Source organism: Mus musculus, chromosome 19, assembly GCF_000001635.26.
Source record: "Mus musculus strain C57BL/6J chromosome 19, GRCm38.p6 C57BL/6J".
Taxonomy (NCBI): Eukaryota; Metazoa; Chordata; class Mammalia; order Rodentia; family Muridae; genus Mus; species Mus musculus.
The window spans coordinates 48,392,487-48,417,505 of NC_000085.6; the positions used below are offsets into that span (position 1 = coordinate 48,392,487).

At 43.6% G+C, this 25,019-nt stretch overlaps 1 protein-coding gene across 1 annotated transcript in view; it reads left to right on the forward strand.

Annotated features, from left to right (window-relative positions):
• Positions 1–25,019, forward strand: part of Sorcs3 (sortilin-related VPS10 domain containing receptor 3) — a 599,481-nt gene that overhangs the window by 186,462 nt on the left and 388,000 nt on the right. The window contains exon 2 of the mRNA NM_025696.3: positions 6,210–6,277. Within this exon, the coding sequence (NP_079972.1) occupies positions 6,210–6,277 (68 nt within the window). The remainder of the gene's footprint in view (positions 1–6,209; positions 6,278–25,019) is intronic.

Sequence of the window (25,019 nt, forward strand, 5' to 3'; positions counted from 1 at the left end):
TAAAGGAATCAAGCTTTCAGGAAGGTTTAATGAACTAAAGTAATTTTCCTTCTGAGTAAAATTTTACAGGCATTAAATGTTCTCACTCCACTGACTGGGCTCACAGGCGAGGGTGTCTCAGTGATTTATGAATTTGCAGATTATGCATTATCCTTTCAGAGGACAGGAATCCCCTGGGGCTTCCCGCCTGCCTTTCTGAGCTGAGCTGACTAGAGTGGCCAGGTAAAGGCAATGAGTCAGACCTGCAGTCTTCTGTGTTTCCACTGGGCTCTGGTGCAATGGGCATTTTACAAAGGTGTTTAGCAACTCTGGCATCCGGATTGTCTTCCACCAGTAAAAGGTGTATCACTATTCATTGCTCTGTCCGTCAGATGACATCTCCAACATGGCCGTCAGACTCTAGGTAGAGCCTTAAGCCCCTTCCCCTAGAGTAAGCATGGGACAATGGGATACAGTGAATTTAAACATGGGAAAAGTTAAGAGGATTCTTAGATGCAAAGAGGCTACAGTTTCTGAGCCTGGGAATTTTGTCTCATACAGGGTATGGTGTATGAACAGGCTAGGAAGCCCCTCACTTCAAAATTCTTTGGCAACCTTGCCTAGGGTCTGGGCTGGCTCCGTAGTTCCAGTATAGATGATCCTGGAAGGTGGTCGGTGAAGCGGGCTCTCAATTGAATGACAGTAGAAACTGTTGCTGTTTTAGTCACTTTATCTCATGCCAGATCTAGCAGAAGACAGGAATGGATGAATGATGGAGAGAAAGGAGAATGACAGTGACATTTGTTACTGGTGTTGTGTTGTCTGCGGCTTGCGTGAGCCTCTGGGAGCATCAGCAGACATGAAAATGAAGACAGTAGATATGGGTAGGCAACCAAGAGTGTGCCAAAGGCCAGCTATGCCCTTTCCTGCTCTTGTACCATACAGTGACAGATTTGCATGTATGCATGCTTCTCTATTACACTGTACTGTGTTCTTTATATACAATGTACCACCCTTTTCCTTTTATAAAACATCCCCCTTAACTCACAAGGACCACACCAGGGTATGGCTGTTTTCTTCTTGTCCTTCTAGTCTATTCCATGCTTTATTTCCTTCTCTGAGAAGGATCCCCATGCATAGCACCCAATGCATGGTTGGCCCTCTGTTCCACAGCTAGTACAGCCTGCCTCTCAGCTGTTTGCCACTCTCGGGTCTTTTCTCCCTATCCAATTCTCTATTCATTTTTATCCACTAGAAGTTAAAGAGACTTGAAGTAAGGGGAGCAAGAAAGCAAGCAAAGGCCATTAAGATGTATCAAGATACTCACCGTATCCTAAGCCCAGCATTTACAGCCCTACTGCCATGTGGAGGCTTTGCTAACTGCAGTCTCTGGATGTAACTGCTTCCTCTCCTCTGTTATCTCTACTTCTCCCTATGAGATGTTTACCATCTCATCTCTGTATTGTCATGCATTTATCATCCATCCAAGGGACCTTGAATCGTGCCTTCCATGTGTGAGGCTACGTGCTTGGCACGGGCCATGTCATGTGGCATGGGCTGAGACCTTTTTCACCTCAGAAAAGTCACAGTCTTACAGAGAAGATGGGTATACATGGAAGTCACACTGACCCTAAAGGAGCTGTGGGGCACGGAGGAACCGAATGATAGTCTGGGGATGTCAGGTGCCACTTCAGATGAGGTTGTCTGTGATGCGATCTTCATATATATGAGATCCGCTGCTATATTTAGACACACTTACATGCATTTCTCTCACATTTTATATGTGTGCATGGATGCATACAGCTTATGAGAAGGAAGAAGTGCTATTTGTTCATGAATTATTCCAATTTATTTTCATTTATTCTATTATCCAAAATGCTCCAAGGATTTTAGCCTGTTAGGTCAAAAGATACTTATTTGACAGTATGCAAGAAACCATGTCTCCTGGCAGTTTGCCTAGTTATTTTATCCACACACCTCTGTTTCCTGTTGTTATTGCTACATTCAGACCTTGAGCTGCTACACACACACACACACACACACACACACACACACACACACACACACACACACACTGGTTGCCAGAAGTTAGCTGGTGTCTTTCCAGTTCCAAAAGGTGTTCAGTAAACATTCACAGAGTCCATGAATGCATGATAAATTCCCTGACTGTATGCAGATCTTTTGTGTTCTCTCTCTCTCTCTCTCTCTCTCTCTCTCTCTCTCTCTCTCTCCCTCTCCCTCTCTCCAACCCCCTTCTCTCTACCTTGAACAGGAGCCTTGCATCATTGACTGCTAAATATCAGAGCAGAACTAACAAACAAGGAAGGCTGACTCTGGTCTGGTGGGCCCTTGCCTCTGGCCAGCTGAGGGACAGGGATTTTGTTTCACCCTGCATGTCTGTCTCCTCATCTGCAAAATAGCAATACAATGTCTGCCCTGTCCCAAAGGTTCGACCTTGGTAAAAAAAAAAAAAAAAAAACACAGTGTAGAGCTTCCTTTAATTCTTGACCCCTGCTTTTCCATGTTTGTATTTAGCTTCTGTGGCCATTCTTCTAGAGCACTCTATGGAGGTGTAGCTATGGCTCTGTAGAACATCTAGTGTATGGATCTAGTGTCTTCCTGAGCACGTTTCTCTCTTTTTCTCTCATCTGAATGCTCACTCAGCAGTCTGGAGCTTATTAGGTGGTTTGCTGTGTTGATGTTCAGTCTTCTCTGATAATTTCCTCTTTCCCGGAGGCTGTTGAAAAGCTCTGAATGATAAGAGATGCCAAGGACGGGAGGGCTTGTTTTCCTTTGCTCTTGATTTTGTTTGCTCACTGCAGATGTTATAAGCCTAAAGGTTACATTATCATCTCTTCATAGCTCTATTGATGCTCGTCTGTGCTGGGCTCCGAGGGAAAGGCAACTTCTAACTCTTTATATCATGTTTTGACCTTTCCTTGGAGGACACTGGTGGGACTATTCTCTGCTTGGTTTATTAAATTACATCTATCTAAATCAAAGGAAGAACAGCACGTCCAGATCAGGGTCTCACTGTGATGGAACGGGTGGCTGCATTACATCACATAGCTGGTGGGAGAGTTGTGTGTGATGGGGTCTTTCTCAAACTTTGAGCCTCTGGCTGCCCTAGGGAGCACTCTGGATAATGCCCAGGTTCTACTGAATCCAACTCTCTGGGGGTGGGTCCAGTAAATAAATACACATTTAAGGAGCCCTTTTTGCTCTCTGCATGGCTCTTAGCTTCAGCATTACCCATGGATCCCAAAGAGCACCACCCTGGAGCACTTAGTCAAATCCGATCACTGTAAAATCACTCCACATCTTCCGTGGGTCTGAGCAGGCTGAATTCTGGGAATTTTCACCCAAAGCATCAATATTTGTTATTGCCTCAAGAGCTCTTACTGCATAAGAATCTTCAAAGTGCTGGACCTGTTTGTGAAGAGAACAGAGGAGCAAAGCCTGCACCTTCAACTCATTCAGAGTCTATTGGAGAGGACAACTCATGTAATACCCAGGAACTGGCGAGAGTGTGCTAACTGGAAAATAGGGTGACTCGGTTTGAAACAAAGCAGAACTTTGGAGGAGAGAAAGCTAATAGAATAGTCTCCTGAGAGACCAGATAAGGAGAGTGGACTCTATTCTGTTCCCAGAGCAGTAGGCGGAAGGTTCAGTGCAACGTAAGAACAGTCAGTGGTGTGAGAATGAGGACCTAGAAAGCAGAGACGTGAGCTGCAGGATCCTGGGAAAACCAGAGAGATTCAAGTGGAGCAATTCCCTACAGACAGTGTCTAGAAAAGTAGAAAAATGGCCAAGAATATGTTTGGGGTGGTGCGCTGTGGAGGACATTAAAATGCCAGTGTCAAGTGTCTGGGTTTGTGCTTGTGAATAGAGAACCAGTAAAGGATTCTAATGAAGAAAGTATCTAAGCTAGGAAAATGAATAGAACCCAGCTACAAGGAAAACAGAAATAAAAGCTGTAAAAGGCTCTGTTGGTTAGGATCCTTCATTTAGCAGGCTCAAAGCTAAGATCTGATAAAAGGAACTCATTAGGAAAACTGCCCATGAAAGAAAGTAGGCAGGACCTGGGAGAGATGGGTGACTCCAGGATTGAGCAGCAGTCTGACCTCATAGAGAATAGTCAAGTCAGGATAACACAAAGAAGGCTAGCTGGGGCTGCCCTGCGGTTCTCAGCAAAGTTCAGTCTATTAGTGAGTATCCAAGTCAGTATGAGGCATTGTGGAAGTCCCATGTCACCGAGAAAGGGGTATGCCTCGGTGTCCTTATTGCCCTTGGTCATTGACTGGAAGCAGCCCGTGGGAGGTGCAGACTTGGCAAGCAGTGACTGCTACTGCATCCCTACTGTGGTCTGCAGTCAACAGTGTGGAGGGATGGCAGCTTATGAGACCATAACCCTGGGAGGAGTGAAGTTATCTAACCTTGATCTTGCAGATCCTGTGATGGTGACTCTGACTTCTTCCTGGTGATGTTGGTGACCTTTTTACAGAAATTGTTATGGGTGGTCACAGGTGTTTATAATTTTATGCTATGATTTTGATAATGGCTACATAGGTAAAAGGAAGGATAGAAAGTACTTCGGTGTGTGTGTGTGTGTGTGTGTGTGTGTGTGTGTGTCTGTGTGTGTGTGTGTCTGTGTGTCTGTGTGTGTGTCTGTGTTAATGTTCAAAAGACAGAAAATCTATGGTTCATTGAAAAGAATAGGGATAAAGCCTGGTACTTCCTTAATCACTGGATTTAATAAAGACCAAGCCAGCTATGAATGAGAGAGACCAGGGCTACCAAGTGACCCTGAAATGCCATGTATTATGTATGTTACATGTTCCTTGCTCTTGTGCTGCAGTAACATATCATGTGGCTTGGAAGATTTTATAATTTCACACACATTCATTCATACTGTGTCCATAGCTGAACACCCACTGTGAGAAGCCTGAGGCCTCCCGTTTTTATAGAGAAATTGAATGTCCCAAGTCAACCTTGCATGGAGTCCTTTTGACCTATAATAGGCCATGATCTCCTTCCTTCAACGTCCTTCTTCCTTTACATAGGAGAAATGGAGATACGGCTGATTGACCCCATGGTGTGCTGGATGAGACTAAATCTCCAAGAGAACACTTTGTTGTGAGCTAAATGCCATAAAATGTTCCATATAATGGCTGATTATTTTTCTTAAATCTTAAATGGGATATCTAGAATGGGGAAAGTCCCATCCTGGAAGAAGAAATTAATTATTTCAGGGAGTGTTTAATGGCTGCTGTGCAAATGAGTTGGAGGGAGTTAAACTGTGGAATGAGAAGGAGTGGAGAAAAGCGAAATGAGATGTGTATTAAATTCAGATAAACACAATTCTATGCAACAGGATGCATGTATTACCCACCTGCATGTTGCTGCACATCATAAAAATGACATGGCCCTTGGCATTCTTGTAGACAGAAGGCTGAGATTAAGCCTCTGTCCAGGCACATAATGGGGCAGATATGGAGTTGTCAGGTACTCAGATTCTTAGCTGGAGAAGTGGACAGATCAGACAGCTCAGACCACCTCTGGACATACACTCATTATATCTGAGACAATTCTAGCTTTCTGGATTTCCCAACTTCAGCTGGAGTCAGGAAGAGACTCCCAGAGTCTGATGAAGTCCATTGACCTGCTTCAGAAGCAGTTGCCACATGACCGGTGGCAGGCGGCATCAGGGAACATTGGGGACTGAGCCTGCTGCCATTCAGGTGTTTGTGTGAATAAAACACAAAATTGCTTTGAAGGAGTTGACCCAGTTCTCTCTTAGTCTTTCAGATCCTGTTTTGTACATCAGAGTCTTTTTGAGATCAAATGTGTGTGTGTGTGTGTGTGTGTGTATCTCTGATCTCTGGGTGGCCTCAGTAGTGAACAAAACCAGCTGGCCTGGGCCTGACCTTGCAGAAGGACAGATGTGTAGAGACCACTGCTAGTGCTCAATTAATTCCTGTTGGCGTGTTTTATTTAAAATGCAAAGCACTGTCAGGATTAAAATAAATGCTACCAGTTACTGGGGGTGCATTAAATTAATAATTTCTTCCCCCTTGCTTGATCCTATAATACTCCTCAAATTCAGAGGATAAATACTAAGCCCTCCTCTGGGTGATACTAGATATGATGTATAACTGCTACACAAACTAAAGTCCGCTTTCTTTTCCCCCTTTGTTCCTCTTCTCTTCCCTCACCCCTACCCCTTGCAGGTCATACTGATCCTGACGAAGCTCTATGACTTCAACCTGGGGAGTGTGACTGAGAGTTCTCTGTGGAGGTAAGTGAATTAGACCATCTCAAAGCTGCCCTCGCTGCTCTGTCCGGGGACAAACGTAAGCCGAACAAACCGAGCAGACTGTTTCCAAAGAAATCTAGAACTTGTCTCTCCAGTGCAGCCTTCCGCTCCTTAGGACTTGCCTCTTGTGCAGCTGTCTTGGTGCTTCGTTGCTTCTGTAGGCCTGAGGTATCTGATTCCACTTGGTGAAGCAGGGCTGGTCAGCGATAAAGGAAAAAGATTTCCTTAAGAAGCAGAGGGTCTTGACTAGGGTGACTGCTGATGGCCCAAGGGATGCTTGCACTGGCTGTGCAATCTGGCTCAGGAGTATCTCTAGCACTTGGAAGGTACTATGGTGTTCAAGAAGCCAGTGGCTATGTAGACAGAAAAGATTCACCTCTGCATGGTGGCTTTCATGCTTAATCCCCTTTCCCATAGAATGATATTAAGTTTATTTTGTATTACATTGTAACATGAAATATTATAATGAGTAAAAAGACCAATATCTTTTATTTACTTTTTATTCTTCTCTCATACAGTACATCCCAACCTCAGCCTCCCTGTCCCTCCACTCCTCCTAGCATCCCCCCCCACCTCCCTTTCCCCCCACATTTATTGTTTCTGTGTTTCCCTTAAGACAAGAACAGGCCTCCAGTGCTGCCCTTGGAAGACAGCACAACAAAGTGCAGTAAGGCAAGGCATAAACCCTCATATCAAGGCTGGACAAGACGGCCCAGTAGGAGGAGGAGGATCCTGAGAGCAGACAAAAGAATCAGAGACAGCCCCCTTCTCATACTGTAAGGAGTTCCATAAAATCCCCAAGCTACATACCCAGAGCGTGCATGCAGACGCCATGATTGCTGCTTCTGTCTCCGTGAGCCCCAGTGAGCCCTGCTTCATTGATTCTGAGGGCAACTTGATGACGGTCTTGGGGGACATGGGGCATGGCGGAGAAGGGCTGGGAACATATGAGGAGTCTGACTTTAGCTTTGATGCTAGGGGTTCCTCTGGACAAGGAACCCTTAGGCCTCCCTTCATGCCCTGCATGCTCATAATCACGCCGCATGCAGTCACACACCGGCAACAGCAGACATCATCCTTTGCCGTGACTTAGTGCCTTGTGCTGTGTGCCCACTGCTGCAGGCCTGGGATACGTGCATTTCCTTTCATTTTCTCCATATCGTGTCAACACTGGGGAGGATACTTCCAAATACAGAGGCTTCTTATCTGCCTGCTGCAGCACCCAGAGTGCCATGTCCTGAAGGTTTCAGAGTGCCGTGTCCTGAAGGTTTCCTGGGGCTTTGTTTCGGGGAGCCTGGAGTGTGACATGTCTCATGATCTGTCAGCAGGCTTGTTGAAGGCTAGTCGGAGCAGATCTCACTTGAAAGGGAGTCAGTTAATAAGTCAAAGTTTTGGGGCCAGCTTATCAGATGGCAGGGGCCTGCCTCCTTTTGAATAGGTGGTACCGAATTCTGCTGTTCAGTGAAAGTTGGCCGAGGTGTGAGTTATTTCCACCGCGAGCCACGCTGAGAGCTAGAAGAATTCTACTCACGCAGTTCTGCCTGGGAATTAGAGCTCAGAAGCCTTTCCTAAAGCCCCCAAACAGAGATGCTGCACGATACCATAAGCCTCACTCCTGTGCAGTCGGTTTGGTCCAATCACGAAAGCAGTCAGTAAATCCCAGCCTTATGTTTGGAAACACCTATGCTCGACACTCTGGGTTTTCGAAAAGGTTTGGCTGGTTCCGAGAATGGCCCAGCAAATCCCGAGGACGTGGCTCAGGAGCTTGATGACACAGTCTCTGAAGTAGTGCAGTGTTCCCTGAGGTAAGAGCAGCTAAGTGCCATAGTGGATGCGACATACTATCCAGTCACTCCAGGCACCCTTATGTCCAATGGCTAGAGTTCAAGTGTGGGTTTGCGCACTGAGCTAACTCTGGAACTCAACCTTTGGAGGCTTGACTTAGCTTCTGTGCATTAGTTTTCTGGGGCTGCCACAACAAATGTCCCCACATGGATGGCTTAAAGCCGAAGACCCTTATTCTCTCTGTTCTGTAGTTCAGAAGCCCCAGTTTAAGGTAGTATTAGGGTTTCATTCCACTCTGGAAACTCTAGCTTTAGGGAGAAAAAGTTCCTCACATTTTTCAGAGTTTGGAGGCTGCTCACAGACCTCATAAATGCATCCCTCCAATCCTGCCGTCATCTTCACCTGAGGATCACTGTGTCAAGGCTCCCTCCCTGACCATGCCTTTGTCCTTAGATCAAGGCCTCTACTCGGATAATATGGGGTGATCTATATTTTATGATCCATGGTGGCATTCGCAAAGATGCTTCTTGAAAAAGATAGTGTAAGGACCAGCACTGAGTCCACGTTCTATCATAATCCACCATCCAATGCCACAGCGATCTCTAAGGTGCAGTTTCTTTGCACAGAAGCTTCAGAGAGGACACCTGTGCCCCTGGTAGGCTTTGCTTGCGTCCCCCAATCACAAGCACCACATAGTTCCCTGGAGTGACTCTGCCCATCCCGTCCTCGGTTTACAATTCCAGTGCTCAGAGAATCCTTCTTTCCCTCCCCTCTCTGACTACAAGGCCCTCATCTGGGAGTCTTTCCCCTAGAATTTCACATTTCATTGCCTGGCTATCTTCCCCTTTTCAGTATTTAATCACTATTTGGCATGTTAAATATTTACTTATTGATTTATTTATTGCCTACAGACAATCACTAATGTCTAGGCTTTAGAGAGGGGAAGGCTTGTTTATTTTATTTATTTATTTTTAAATTTCCACTTAATGCTGTGCCCCCAGCACCTAGAGGAGGATCTGGCACCCAAGAGGTGTTTAATACATGTTTGCTCAAGGAATGAATTAGTGGGTGACTTGTAAGGATTAAAAGATAATGTAAAACCACTGAGGACAATAACTGGTATGCAATAGGAAGTGCTTACTCTGTTGTCATTATTAATGATTATTAGAGCCCTATGTGTTTGTACAGAGTTTCATTTTCATTATTGACTTTGCATTGTGGGATCCATTGCTATAGGGTCTTGTGTGAGGGAACCCTTAGGCCATTGCAGGGTATTTTGTGTGTCCTTTAGTAATTAGTAGTGACCTTAAGGATTAAGACAGGAGTTAAGGAGGGAGGAGAGTGTCCAGAATGTTGCTCCTTGGGCTTTCTGGGAGAAATCAGGGTATTCATGTGTACCTTTTAAAGATAGTTTTTATGGGAAAGCTTTGCTGGTCTATAGGCGAGGAGAGAACCAAGCAAGAGGCAAAGAGTGAGATGGGATGGCATGGGGACCCACTCAGTTGTCCAAAGGTTTGTTCTTCCAGTACAGTTAACAGAGAATGCATTCCATGCTGTTGTGATATTCTGAGGATTTGTAGAGATTTATGGGCTTTGCCTGTGGATACATACCAGATAAGGATGTGTTTTTGTATTGGATTTCAGGGTTTTCGCATGTTGATACAACCCACCTTGGAAATTCAGTTCTAGAATGTGAACGAAGAGGATGTCATTCCTAAATTTTGTGGCCTTTCCTAGTTTTGTTTCTTCTTCTTCTTCTTCTTCTTCTTCTTCTTCTTCTTCTTCTTCTTCTTCTTCTTCTTCTTCTTCTTCTTCTTCTTCCTCTTCCTCTTCCTCTTCCTCTTCCTCTTCCTCTTCCTCTTCCTCTTCCTCTTCCTCTCCTTCTCCTTCTCCTTCTCCTTCTCCTTCTCCTTCTCCTTCTCCTTCTCCTTCTCCTTCTCCTTCTCCTTCTCCTTCTCCTTCTCCTTCTCCTTCTCCTTCTCCTTCTCCTTCTCCTTCTCCTTCTCCTTCTCCTTCTCCTTCTCCTTCTCCTTCTCCTTCTTCTTTGACTTTTTTATTGGCTATTTTCTTTATTTACATTTCAAATGTTATCCCCTTTCCTGGTTCCCTGCCCCCCACCCCTAGGAACCTCCTATCCCACCCCCTCCCCTGCTTCTATGAGGGTGTTCCCCCACTCACCCGCTCTTGCCTCCCCACCCTGGCATTCCCCTATACTGGGGCATGGAGCCTTTCCAGGACCAAGGGCCTCTCCTCCCACTGCTGCCGGACAAGGCCATCCTCTGCTACATATGCAGCTGGAGCCATGAGTCCCTCCATGTGTACTCTTTGGTTGGTGGTTTAATCCCTGGGAGCTCTGGGGTGTCTGGTTGGTTGTTATTCTTCCTATGGGGTTGCAAACCCCTTCAGCTCCTTCAGTCCCTTCTCTAACTCTTCCATTGGGGACCCCATCCTCAGTCCAATGGTTGGCTGCAAGCATGCACCTCTGTATTTGTCAGGCTCTGCCAGAGCCTCTCAGGAGACAGCTAATCAGGCTCCTGCTTAGCATGTACTTGTTGGCATCCACAGTAGTGTTTGGGTTTGGTGACAATATATGGGATGGATCCCCAGTGGGGGATTTTCTGGTTCGCTGGGGCCATTGAAGACTTCAAACATTTTACTGTCTTCTCCACTTGCCCCCAGGCTCCTTTGGTTCTCACTTTCTTCTCCTATATAGAGTTTACAGTTAAATGACTTACTTTACCATTAGAGCCCAAAGCACTCTGATTTTCCTCCATAATCAATGGACTGATAAAAAGAAACTCAATCAAACACACACCCTTTTAGCTTCCCCCCCTGGCTTAGTATTGCTTAACTATGTTAAACGTGAACTTGGTGAGTTTGTGGGTGATGAAGAAGCCCTGGGGTAACAGATGTGTTGATGGGATGATACCTTTTGCCACATTTCAGTGTGATGGAGTGGTTTGCTCTCACTGGAGTAATAATTTAGAGGGCTTCTACCTCTAAAAATATAAATAAATAAAAGATTGAAAGCATCCGTGTCCTCATGGGATTCCTTCTGCAGTTCTTTGGTATTGTTATGCTAGGGGCAGTACTAGATCTTCTCTGCTAACACAGAGATGGCTGTGTAAAGCTGTCATTCAGTAAAAGTGCCTGATGACCTCAAAGAACAAGCACATATCAGAGTTCAAGTGCAGAGAATCAAAGACTAGGGACTGATTTTCCCTTCCTTCCTTCCTTCCTTCCTTCCTTCCTTCCTTCCTTCCTTCCTTCCTTCCTTCTTCCTTCCTTCCTTGCTTTGTTTTTTTTCCTCTCTTTTTTTGAGACACAGTGCTCCCCCTTAAAGATCTGGGTCATGAGACTGTGCTGAGGAACTTTCCTGGATGATGCTGGGAGATTCTTTTTCAATGTTGTTGTCCTAAGAGGAAATCTCCACTTGAGACAACTTTCCTATACCTGTCTTCCACATTCTCAACTAGTTTGGGGAACAGAGACTTTCTGTGTAATGCACATGTGGAGGGCCTTTGTGACATCTCTTTGTGCCTCTGCACATATGGGTACCCTTGCCTCATTAAGTCGTTGTTCAGAGAAGTCAAACACTCATAAAACTAGTGAGTCCACTGCTGGAGTTTGAAGTATTTAGTTCTAAATATGTGTCCTACTCAAGAGTTGTGTTTTGACTGACAGATGGCACATTGGATTTGTCCATCCTTAGTGTAGTCTCTGACAAAGGTCCCTGAGCGTTTAGCCTCAGATATACATACAGGCATGAGTGAGGTTCTCATACATGTGAGATCTCCAAAAGCCTGGGGTCACCACAATTGTGGTTTGTCCATAGAAGCTTTCTTCTGGGTATCATGTTAGGGGTTCTCAGAGATTACATGAACTTGTAGTTATCTAGGCATAAAAAGATCCAAGAAATAATGAATGAATGAATAAATAAATATCCCATAAACATTTGATGGACATTTGATCTTCATCTTCTCTCTAGCTTTATTTCAACTACTCCCTTGCAGAATGGGAGCCATTCTCTTCATAGAAAAGCTCTTAGAGTACGGGCTTTCCTCCTGAGAGTCTGCCTTCTGAGTACCTGGGACAGCGTGAGGATTCCCGGTTAGGAAGCTTATGGAAGGAGCCTGCTTACCTACCAGGCACATCCTGCTGGAGACCTGGATATTGCTGCCTGGGTTGACCCCTCTCTGTTCATGCTCAGCCTTGCACTGTTATCCTTCACTGATGCTATCCTCAGACTATGAGCTTCTCTGATCCTGGACCACGTGCCTTAGGTGTTTCTGGGTTTTCCATGCATACGTATTTAAATTGCATCTTATAAAGGCTTAGAGATTCACAAGTGGAGCTTCCAGGAGCCTCGAGCCAAGCCTCACCCCAACCCCTCCTCACTGCCCCCTTCTATGTATTGAGTTGTCTCATTCTCTTGCCTCTTGGGAATCCGTGCCTTTTCATCTGCTTCGCAAGCAGTTGTCTGAACCATTTATTTCCTCTCTAATTGTTCTGTCAGTGACCTTTCTCAGGGATGCTGCTTTTTAAATATAAAATGGAGACCTTTTGGATTTATTAATTTTCTGTTTGCCAAGAAAACCCTGACGATGATTGCTAAGACTTCCCAGAAGTTATTAGTTTACAAATTTTAATGACACTCATGATTTATTTATATGCTTCCTTCCTTCTGCAGCTGCTCACCCAATTCCTTGGTGGAATTCCCGCTGAATCTTGGTGAATTAATGGAAACAAAACTGCAGATTGGAATGACATATTTTTTTTTTTCACTAGGCTGTTAATTAAAAGCTTTCTGTCTTATTCATTAGGATCTTTCACATGTGAGGTTCCAAAGGCTGGGCTGATGTAGGATGTGAAATCCTCTCTATAGAACTGGGACCTTTCCCTGTTTGCTCTCTGTGGTAATGAGTCTGATGAAAAGTCCTGAATGGGTCACAGAACATTCAGGTGAGCAGGTACCAACTGCGCAACCGTTGTATAAGCAGCCCTAAGCACATTGCAAGGAGTGCCAGAAGGAGGGTGCCCTGATGTTTAGTTTGGTTGAAAGATGTTTGTACATAGGGGACTGAAGCAGGTGTATGCAAGAATACGTGCATATCCATGCGATATACTGTCTCACCCAATGAGCTGCTCTGCTCTCTGGGTCCTTACATTTCCCTGCACCTCTTCTACACTCTTGAAACAGTGTAGAACCATTGGAGGGATGAATTTAAGAAAAGATTGGTATGATACATATGCTAATTTGCTAGAATTTATTTAAAAGTGTGTTTGTTTGTGTGATGTGTGCATATACTCATAGTGTGTATGTGTGTGTGTGTGTGTGTGTGTGTGTGTGTGTGTGTGTGAGAGAGAGAGAGAGAGAGAGAGAGAGAGAGAGAGAGAGAGAGAGAGAGCTTGTTGCTCACTCATGCAGACTCCTGTGGAGACAGAGACAAGTAAGAGTTGATGTCAGGATATGTGTGTTGGGGATCTGAACACAGGTGCATTTTACCCGAAAACCCATCTCCTCAACTTCTTAAATTTTTACGTTGGCATACACAGTGATGTTTTTCATTGTGGCATTTGCATATGTATATATATGAATATATATGTATACACACATGTGCACGCACACACACATATATCTATACACATATGTTACATACATGCACACACACATATACACACACATACACACACACACACACACACACACACATATATATATATATATATATATATATATATATATATATATATATACATGCATATGTGTATATGTGTGTGTTTACACTTTGTTCTGTGCGTACCCTTTTCCTGGTCCTCTCTGGGCCTCTCTTGATGAGATTCTTGCTTATAGTTTATGAGATTCTTCCTTCCCATCAACAGTGCTCTCGTCCTCTTGCATAATCCTTGAGATGATCCTTGGCTTCTCCTCCTCCCTTGCCATACTTCACTTTCTACATTCTTGACCTACACGGACATCCCCACGTCCACACCACCACACATGCACACAATGCACATATTTGTCTGTGCATATATTTACATACTTATTCATGTATATATATATATATATATACACACATACACACATATACAAATATATATGTAAACACACTTAAATCTTGATTCACATATTCACATATGAGGGAATAGAGGCAGTGTTTATCTTTATGTGTTTGTTTTATCTTATTCCATTTGACATCTACTTTCCCATTCAAGTCATGATTTCAGAATTCTTTATGGTTGACTAATATTCCATGATGAATATATATCACATTTAAAATCCACTCATAAAAATCTGTTAATGAACATCTAGACTGGTTCCATTTCTTCATTGTCATGAATAGCAGTAAGCATGCATGTGCAGGTATGCCTGTCACATGTTGACTTTGTCACATGTTGACTTACAGTCCCTTGGATATACATCCAGAAGTGGTACAGTTGAGTGATATCCCAGTTCCATTTTTAGTGTGTCTGAGGAACTTCCAAGGTGACTTCTGTAGTGTCTGCAGCTGTGTGAATCCTCACCACTGGTGTGTAAAGAGTTCTGCATTCCCTACATCCTTGCCAGGAACACTTTCCTGCTGAATAAAAGCACAACTTTCTGCTTCTGCAGGATTGAGCCTCTTTAGAGAAAAATGTGTCCCTTCCTGTTGTCAGTAGAAGAGCAGTTGCAGGATTTTCAATAGATTCTTGGGTCACCTCTGTAAGATATACATAAAAAACTGCAGTCGCAAATAAATATTTGCCTATAGCTTATGCTCTCTTCCTATGTACTTTAAAATATCTTTAGGTAGCTTATGGCACCTCAGAGAATATAAATGCTATGGCAGTGGTTAGACTATATTATCTAGGGAATCCTGATAATAAATGGGTTGGTACTTACTCCATTTTTAATATTGTTTTGGGGTTGGGTTAAAGCTTGGATGTAAACCTGCAGATATGAAGGGCAGGCTTTATTTCACTTAGCGTTTCTGGAGCCATTTAGAACATACGGACTGAATGCGCAACTCTGACAATCAGGTCAATACTTGATGAAATGGTCATGATTTGCCCATGCACTCTAAACCCAGATGCTCCCAACAAGATCTAGGTGAGGCAGCACTGTAACTTTAAGAGAAAAACTCCAGACTTGCAGAGACGTATCCATGGTCACCTGACAGAGGATTTTCGGAGTCTTCTTTAGGTACTTGACTGTTTTGGACAATGAAGGCTACTGCGTTTCTTGGTTTGGATATGGTGGCAGGGGTTGTAATGTTAGTTGTGACAGTGACCGTGATGACCTTGGGTACCCAATGCAAAGACTGATTTCCAGCTCCCTCAACTAAGTTTCTTGTAGAGCTGTTTTTATATTCTTTGAAGCAACTTTAGGGGCCGCTATATTTATTGAAGAGGTTGGCTATTCCTCACATAAATAACATGGAAGGCAGAGGGGGACCATGTACCACTCTCTAATGTAGTATAGAATGTGTTACAAAAATTAAAAAGGATAAGGTAGACTCCTGGCCCCATTCATGGGATTCCAGTTCAGTGAACATGACTCATGCACTGACATTTGTAATTTTAGAGTCCCTCTTGTTCGTTCTGATTTCCAGGTAAGGCTGGAAAATGCTGAGGTCTAAGCAAGGGTGGGTATAAGGACTGTCTCTGTTACTATTTAATACGCATACTGTCCTGTTACATCTGAAGGGCATACTCTTTCAGCTCTTGAGTCTACAGGTACTGCCGTCCTGGGCTGTCAAATATTAAGCCCAGACAAAAATTTATGATGCTCATTGGTTCCTTTCCTGAGTTAGCATCACCAGTCCTGCATGCAGCCACTCTCACATGCCTTAAGATGCCTGCTGGTTAAGTTTTAATCCGAGTGTCAACAGCCTAACACACCCTATTAACTTGCTGCTCACTCATGGATACTAGCCAGTTGGCAGGCATTAGCCAGAACACCTGTCCAAACTATTTAGCTTAGATTCAATAAACAAAGAGGACACCGTTCAGTCCATGGAAGCATTTGTTCTAGATTACAGAAGAGAGGAGTTTGCTCTGAGTCTTAGGTCACCAGAAATCTACCTTTACCGGGGAATTGAGGCCAGATAACACTGGGGAGGTAGATCTGGACTATGATTTTAATGTCATTCCCCATATTAGGAGAAAAGAAAACATATTTTCATGGCCTGGTTTGTTTTCTTCCACCAGCCAATACCCTAGCATGCATAATTTTTGATTTGTGTCCAGTGCTGAATGTATGGGCTATGTCTGTTGATCTATGTCCAATGTTGCATGTGTGGACTGTGTCTGTTGATTCGCATCTAATGTTGAATGTATGGACTGTGTTGATTTGTGTCCAATGTTGAATGTATGGGCTATGTCTGTTGATCTATGTCCAATGTTGCATGTGTGGACTGTGTCTGTTGATTCGCATCTAATGTTGAATGTATGGACTGTGTTGATTCGTGTCCAATGTTGAATGTATGGGCTATGTCTGTTGATCTATGTCCAATGTTGCATGTGTGGACTGTGTCTGTTGATTCGCATCTAATGTTGAATGTATGGACTGTGTTGATTCGTGTCCAATGCTGCGTTATAGACTGTGCCTGGACCTTGCCGTTTTATGTTGCTTTCCTTCCTCTGCATTTGCAGTGCCCTTTATCACAACCACAACTAAGCCCAGCATTTGAAGAAGGGGTACAGAATGCTTCCTTTCCCTTTCTCCAGCCTGGGCTCCCTCTCGTTTTCTCAGCAGTAGATTCATTAGCCTCCTAATGAAGTTAATAAGTGAGCAGACCAGACAGTCCCTTCTAAAATAACACTTATAAATGGATGCTCTTCCCTACTCTCAAAGGTAGGCTTTAATTTATTTCCCTGCCAGATGTCCACATGTGTAAAACTATGATAGGTGGGCTCTTGGAAAGTGGTTTCAAGCCAAGAATGGGAAAAAGAGTTAAATTCACAGAGAGCCTATCTATTTTCACATTTATAGGAGAGTAGATTTTATACACCCCATTCCTGCTTATATATATAATGACTATAAAGATTAGATAGTCAGGCTTTCATTGTTACCGTCCCATCGTTCAGTGGCCAATTACTTTATTGGACATAGAAGTTCACGCCATTAGGAGACTTCTGGCAGCTTCACCATAAAGATCACTGCCCCAGACACGATAAATTGATAAGTGGCAGCTACACTCTGTCACATGTCAGTGAGATTTCTTTATAGGAATCTCTAAGCTTTCAGGGGAAACATTTCACATCTCTCTGCTGTTACCAAGCATAATGTCCAAGTTGAAGCTCAAGTTGAGTCTTAAAATGCAATACAATTATCTTTTAAAGTGTCCTCTTTCAACGAATCCCTCAAATTTGAATTCTCACCACATTTATGTCAGGAATGAGTGTGAGATCCATCTAACTGAATCTTCCATTTCATAGACGGACAGACAGGGGCTGTGAGGGGATTGGCGGCCAGTGACTTCAGAGCTGGGACCTAAAACCAAGTCTTCAGTGTCCAGTGTCTGTTTATTCTTGCTGCGGTATTGACCATCATGCCTGGCCCTTTCTGCTTGTGTTTCAGAAGATATCTTTGGATAAGAGATTCTTTGGGGACCAGAATCTGGTTTCCTTGGCTGTTTGTCTGAATGATTTTCACTTTAGGTGAATCCTGAGAATCACCTGGGAAATTTAAGAAAAGTCAGTTTCCTGGGCTTCTTTCCAAACCCAATGAATTGATTTCTGGGGCCAAGGTCTAGGAACCCACAGTTTCAGAGAGCTCTCTTCTTAATTAGTCATTGACCTAAGAGGCTTCCTGGCCATCTTGGCATCTAGAAGATTCATGGGAATTTGTTCTGGAGAACCTTTCCCCTGGCTTGTCAGCTTCCCTGCGCCCATTTTCCCTACGTCTGGCTCAGAGTGACAAGCGCAGAGACTTCCAGAAGCCCACAGTTGCACCTTCATCATTATAAATGACAGCCATTAATAATTGCAATGGGCTCTGGCACTTACTAATTAGCCCCCATTCTGTCAGCATCAGGCCTGTCTGATTGGGCAATTAACATTGATCTTGGAGAGCACTGACACAAGAGGCTAGTTGCCGGCCTTGACTCCTTCTTTGAGGTAAACCTTATGAAGGTAAGTTGGCAGCTGGGGAGTCTTCGTCTCCATGGGGAATCAGGTGACATTGAAAAGGCTTTCTTGTAACAGACGAAAAAAAAAAAAAAACCAAAAAACCACCCCAACTTGAGTTACATGTTGTATTTGTTGGAAGGCATGTAAGACAGCTAGACATTTGGAAGAAGAAAGAAATGAAGCAAAGCCTTCCAGATGGGAAAGTTTTAGTTTCCTCAAGGTGCCACAGTTGCAGAGCACACTGGCTTTACTTTCTGTTGAACTGCTGTCAGGTGCCTTCTCTGTGGATTAAGTACTTACACAGAGACCCAAAGGGACCAGTTGGGTTAAATAGGTGAAGCTGAGATGGTCAGGGAGGATAGGATTTTTCAGGCCTGCCCTGACTCTCCAGTCTGTCTCTGCATAAAGGAATAGGAACCCCCTCCAGGGAGCAGTTCCTCAGAACACAACCCTCGAGAGATGCTATGTTTCCTCCTGGACTCCTGTATAGAAGTGGCATCAAATATACCCAATCTGTTGCTTCCCTGTGTACCTACTGGTTGATTTTAGATAATGCTTTGGTTTTGCTAAGTTTCTCCTAAAGGGCAATGAGTTAAAGCCTCACTCTTTGGTACGTGGCATTTTGAGAGGATGATGAAACCTTTAAGAAGGAGTCTGTAGGTTTTAGTGGCAAGGGCTTTAGGCCACTGGTTATATATGCCTAAGGTATAGTGGGACTCATCCACCACCCCCCTCTGCCACCTCCTCCTCTTCATCTTCCTCCTCCTCTCAATCCTCTCATTTGCTCTCCAGATGAGAATCTTGCTTCGCTTTATGATTTTTGCCACAAGGGGGCAGGAAACAACATTCCCAGTTAGCCATATAGCGAGCCATTAAAGACCATAAGCCCAAATAAGCCCCACTCTCTGTAAGTGAATCATCCCAGGTCTTTCATGACTGCAGTAGTAAGCTGATTAGTGTAGCCAGTTAGTGTTTCTCCAGTCTTGGTGCTGAATTTTCACATCTGTTCTTCTCAGCTTTAGGCAGTCCACCATAGAGTAAGGTGATAAGATGGGCCAGATTTTTCATTATTTTTTTCTTTTGTAATACTCCCCTCTACTTGTGCTCACCCAGAGATATAAGAATGCTTTTAAATATCCACAGATCCACTAATATGCCTGTTATGATGGACATGGGTAGATAATTGCATATTATTTTAAGTCTAGGGTGCCATCTCACCTACACCATACATTTTGTGTATGTATGTGTTTTCATGTGCATACATATATGTGAGCATAAGTATGGAGGGGCAGGTTTGATTTTTTTACCCCCTATAGGTAAGATATGGAACTGTTCCATCACTATAAGTGTCTCTATTGTTGCATATACTGAAAGTATGTGTGTGTTTATGCATGTGCTTATAGAGGACTGAGGATAAACGGGAGGAGTCAGTCTTTCATTACTCAACCATGGAAACCATTATTCTGCACTGAATCTCTGCAATGTTGCTTCGTAAACTTGTAAAATATGGAGCAAGCTAGCATGTACCACCTTGGAGTTGGCTGTTTTCACTTAGTGTAGATCCCTGGAGCTCTAAGCAGGGTGTGTGTATGTTAACAGGTTTTCCCCCTTTTCCACACGTTCCTTCTCAGTGATTGTCTAGTCAGTAGAAATATAACTGTGATTGCTTTGGTGTGTTGTGTCCTATGATTTTTTTTGAGTCCTTGATTTATTTGGTTTTGCTTTTAAATGCCTGTTGTGCATTCGACACTTGTTAAGGGCTCTCTGGGTTCGCAGTGGAACAGAGGGCGGTTCCTGAGTGAGGGCTGTGCATGGGAGAAAAATGCTGCACTTGACCATGCCCTTGTTAAGGTCATCTACTTAGACCAACTGCATAAATAAAGGAAAAATTGTCTAATGTCCCCCAAATAAAAGAGATGAATGTCGAGATAGAGATAGGAGGGCAGAATTTTGAAAGGATGAGAAAGAGAATGTGAGACCAGGATAGGAAAGAAACAAAACTTCACTTTCCATTCTTCAAGAAATGGCTGTGGTTTTGTATGTATGTGTACATGTAAATATGGATGCCTGTACATGTGTGTGCCTGTGTGTGCATATGTGTACATGTATGCAGATGCCTGTACCTGTGGTTGCACGTGTGTGTGCATGGGTATGCATGTAAGTGTGTTTGGTGCATGTGCCTCTCTCTCTCTCTCTCTCTCTCTCTCTCTCTCTCTCTCTCTGTGTGTGTGTGTGTGTGTGTGTGTGTGTGTGTGTGTGTGTGCGCGTGCGCGCGCGTGCACGCAGAAGCATGAAGGTCAGAGCTCAAAATGGAGTGTTGTTCCCCGGGGGTACTGTTCACCTTATTTGTTGACAAAGAATTGTTGTCTCACTGGTTTGGAGCTCACTGAATATTCTAGGCTGCTTGGCTAGCAAGCCTCATGAGTCCTCCCGTCTCCACTTCCACATCATTGGAGTTGTGTTCTACTGTGGTGTCTTGTCCCTTCAAGTAGCTTCCGGAGAGCCACTCAGGTCATCTGGCTTGCACTGCAAGTCCTTTACCAACTGAGCTATCTCTCCAGCTAAACAATTATGCTGTACATAAGTCCTAACTTGGAGATATCAGAGAGTGGTAAGTCAAGAACCACATGGGAAGTGAGCTTTGAAGGGAAAGTCAGACACTGGTGGGCGATAGGATGAATGAACATTCTAAGTAAGTGCAAGAAGTGCAAGGTTAAATTCAGAAGGAAAGAAGGACCAGAGAGTATCCAGGAAATGGTTAGGAGGCCAGTATGGTTGATGTACTGGCTAGTTTTGTGTCAACTTGACACAGCTGGAGTTATCACAGAGAAAGGAGCTTCAGTTGAGGAAATGCCTCCATGAGATCCAACTGTAAGGCATTTTCTCAATTAGTGATCAAGGGGGAAAGGCCCCTTGTGGGTGGGACCATCTCTGGGCTGGTAGTCTTGGGTTCTATAAGAGAGCAGGCTGAGCAAGCCAGGGGAAGCAAGCCAGTAAGGAACATCCCTCCATGGCCTCTGCATTAGCTCCTGCTTCCTGACCTGCTTGAGTTCCAGTCCTGACTTCCTTGGTGGTGAACAAGCAGTATGGAAGTGTAAGCCGAATAAACCCTTTCCTCTCCAACTTGTTTCTTGGTCATGATGTTTTGTCCAGGAATAGAAACCCTGACTAAGACAGTTGACATGTGTGTGGATGAAGTTTTGGGGAAAGTGACCATGACTGAAGCTTGACAGGAAGTGAAATTCACTTTTCTGTGGTCAGAGTGGAAGAAGCAAACTCCAGGAAGTAAGACTGTAGAAAAACGGAGTTAGGATGGTGCCCTAGACAGTGAGTCAGTGTAAGGCAAAGCTGTCCACTAGAGGGAGCTGTTCAGAGACTTAGGCTGTTCTTAACTCTATTCAGTCTATGGACTGAATCATTCATTGCCTGTGTTTGCTTATTCATTCATTCATCAAACCCTGTAGTGTGTGCAGTGATCTGATGATCAAGGGATAAGACGGCAAAAAGATGAAATTGGAGAGCAATTAGAAACTTCATCTTTCACTAGAACTTATGGGAGTCCATGTAATGAGCACAGATTCTAAATTTGAGCCTAGATGTGTGGACTGGCCTTGGTGAGTCTTACCTGGTAAGAGGCCATTGGGGATGAGACTTCACTGGCTTCCTGTTCTTAGATACAGGTCAGATATCAAGACTCTGAAAGCATCAAGTGTGGGTTCTCTGGAGGATGCTGGGTCTCTTGTAGGACAGGGCATAGAGGTAGCATGGATGCTTAAGCTTAGTCCATTTCCTTCCTCAAGTGTGCTTCCTGTGGGTATGTGGGCAATGACGGTGAGTATGGTGGGTGGTGATGCAGGACACCACCAGGGGCTTGAACCAGACCTGATTCTGATTTGTTCTGATGTTTGATGATCTACCTTTTTTCTTCTTGGAATACAAAATTCCTGCAGTCTCAAAGACTGAGAGTGCTATAAAGGATTTATTTATTGTCAAATGGAAGAAGCAATCCATTTCTTCCCTTTTTTCCCTCTTTTTTGCATATTTAAATTTTTATATAATTTTACTGATAACAATAGTTTTCCAAAAGCTTGATAAATGGAGACTACTCTTATGGACTTGCTGTGCAAATCCTGTTTACATTGCAGTACCGTCTTGGCATATGCATAACTATATATTTCTACCCATATACTTTCACGTAATTGAGATCATCTTGTATAACAAGTTTTTCTCCTATTTTATATAAAGTTTGACTAAGCATTTTTCTCTGTTATTCAAAGTGCTTTCCAAGCATGCATTTAATGTTAGTGGAATAGGGTATTAGATTGCTATTCCATAATTTACTTAACTGTTTGTTCTTCTATTTTTGGAGATTTAGGTTGCTTTCATTTCCCTCTATTTAAAAAGTGTTCAAGTGTTCTAATGCTTGCCTAGGTGCATAAATATTTGTTCTTGTCTGCATTTCAGATTCTTTCCTTAGGATAGCCTCCCAGAGGAGAAACCTAAGACTCAGCACATGCTGTCAAGTTGATTTTGAGCAAGGTGCATTTTGGAAACTCTTTTCCTGGGAAAGGCCAACGCTGGGATTCAGAGAGAAACACTGCAACAGTTTGTGATGTGTGCAGACACGGGCAAGGTCTATTATGTGATCAACAGTCATTTATGTGCTAAAAGGTTTGTGGGATTATTGGCAAAATTCCTATCATAATCATATCCTTCAAAGGATGCATTTCCAGATTCAAAGGATATCCATGCCTTCTGCAAGCCAAGCATATCCAGGTCCATCTACTTTGAAAAATGAAAAGAATAATGGCACTATCATCATCAACAGCAATAATGATAATAATAGTTGTCATAGTTATTGGCCGCAGTGTGCCAGACAATTATTGGGATAAAACCTATATGCTTAGTTGATCCTTACCATAATCCAATGGGGGAAATGGCAGCAACACCCCCATTCCATGGCAGATCAGTTTAAAGGTTGGCGAGATGAACTAATTTTCCTCTGTAAGAGGTTATAGCATTAGAATTTGATCTACACCTGCTAATCCTAGGGCCTCTGCATTTGACCCTATTCTAGATAGTCCTGCTTGGTGGAAAGTTGCTGTTGGTATTCCCAGAAGTCTAAGATGCATGATTTTCCCAGTGTAAGGTCCTGGTGTACTGGCTCACATGAAGGGTCAAGATGCCAATGCCATTTGTCTCGAGTCAGACTTATGACTTCTTCCTTCAAAGCACTGCCTGCTACAGTATTATCAAGAGAGCGGTGCAAATGCTTGGGTTTCTCTGCTTTCTTAAAGAGTTAGAAAAGGTCTCAAGTCAACTCTCTGAGCAGCCACTGAGGTATGCCTGGAAAGGGAACATAAGTGTTTTGTACCCATTTTGTGCACCATTTGTACATTCTTGATAGTCACTATTAGGCAAACACATGCACTTCAGAGCATTTTACCTGGTTTCAAAGACCAGCTCTGCTACTTGCTAGCTGTCAGCATTGGGGCAGAAGAGTTCGTCTTTCTTTCATTTTCTTATCTCTGGGTAGTGCTCAATGGTAGTACCTAGCTGGGCAGCTCAGAGGATGCTGGAAGATGAGTGAAGTGTTTGCAGTAGTGCTCAATCCTATAGGTAATGCTTATGAGTGTTTTAGTTTCTGTCATAATCTCTCAGCCTATCCTATTTCCTGTGTTGAAGTCTCAGGTCTGCCAGGGCTTCGCTCACATTTCCTCAGTGTAAGTAGTAAAAACTCGTGGGATATATTCTTAGACCTACTCTCTTGATACCTCCCTTTAATATGGGGGTGGCACAGGTGATGCATTTGCTGAAATGAATGAAGGGTAGTCACAGACTCTGCAAGACCGTGAAGTGGCAGCACTGGACTCAGCAGGTGACTCAGGGGAGACTTCTCCAGGGTGTGTGTGGAGGTCATGCAGCATGCTGTCACATCATGAGTGGCTTCAGTGGCAGAAATGTACAGTTCACAATTCTGCAGGATTGATGTCCAAATTCCAGATGGGAAGAGGGTCTTCATCTACGATGGTCAAATTCATCTTACTCCCAAGCCCTGGAAGCCAGCAGGCAATCTGTGGGAATCCTTGGCCTGTAGAGAAAGCATCTCTTTTCTGTCTTCATCCCCATGCCTCTTAGATTTCCTCCTTATACCATTACCATTTACTCTCAATTGGTGGCCTGTTCTACTCCAGTACACTCTAGTACTAATATCGATTCAAGCAGTGACTTTGAAGAAATGCTCCAAGTTGTCACTAATGAGGAAGAGTTAACCAGGAATTGCTGAGTTGGGGATGGGGGAGATTCTAAGCAAGGCTGTGAAAAGATCCTATGCCACATGAAGGATCAGCCTTCTATGAGAGCCAGACTGAGCCAGTCAAAGAGGAGAGAGATCTTTGGAGACCAGGGAGAAGCAGAAACCAAGTCCATGAGTATTTTGTCAGCCATATTCAACACACACACACACACACACACACACACACACACACACACACACACACATTGCTTATATTTGGTTGAAATGAGAAACAGTTAATGGGCTTTATGTGATTTTTGACTTAATTAAAATTTCATATTTTTTATTTTTGAGACTGTAACATACTTTCTTCTGATTGGTTGTCTACTTGAATGATTTTTTTCTTCCCACAAATCCTGCATAGCTATCTATAAGTGAATTTCCCCCTTGGCATAATATGTATGCTTTGAATGTGATATACAAACTGGAAGTCATGCTGAATTGGATGCCAATATTTCCATCACTCTGTTCATGTCTGTTACTGTAATTTTCTTTTTTCATGAAGTAGATGTCTTACAGTTTGTAAATAAC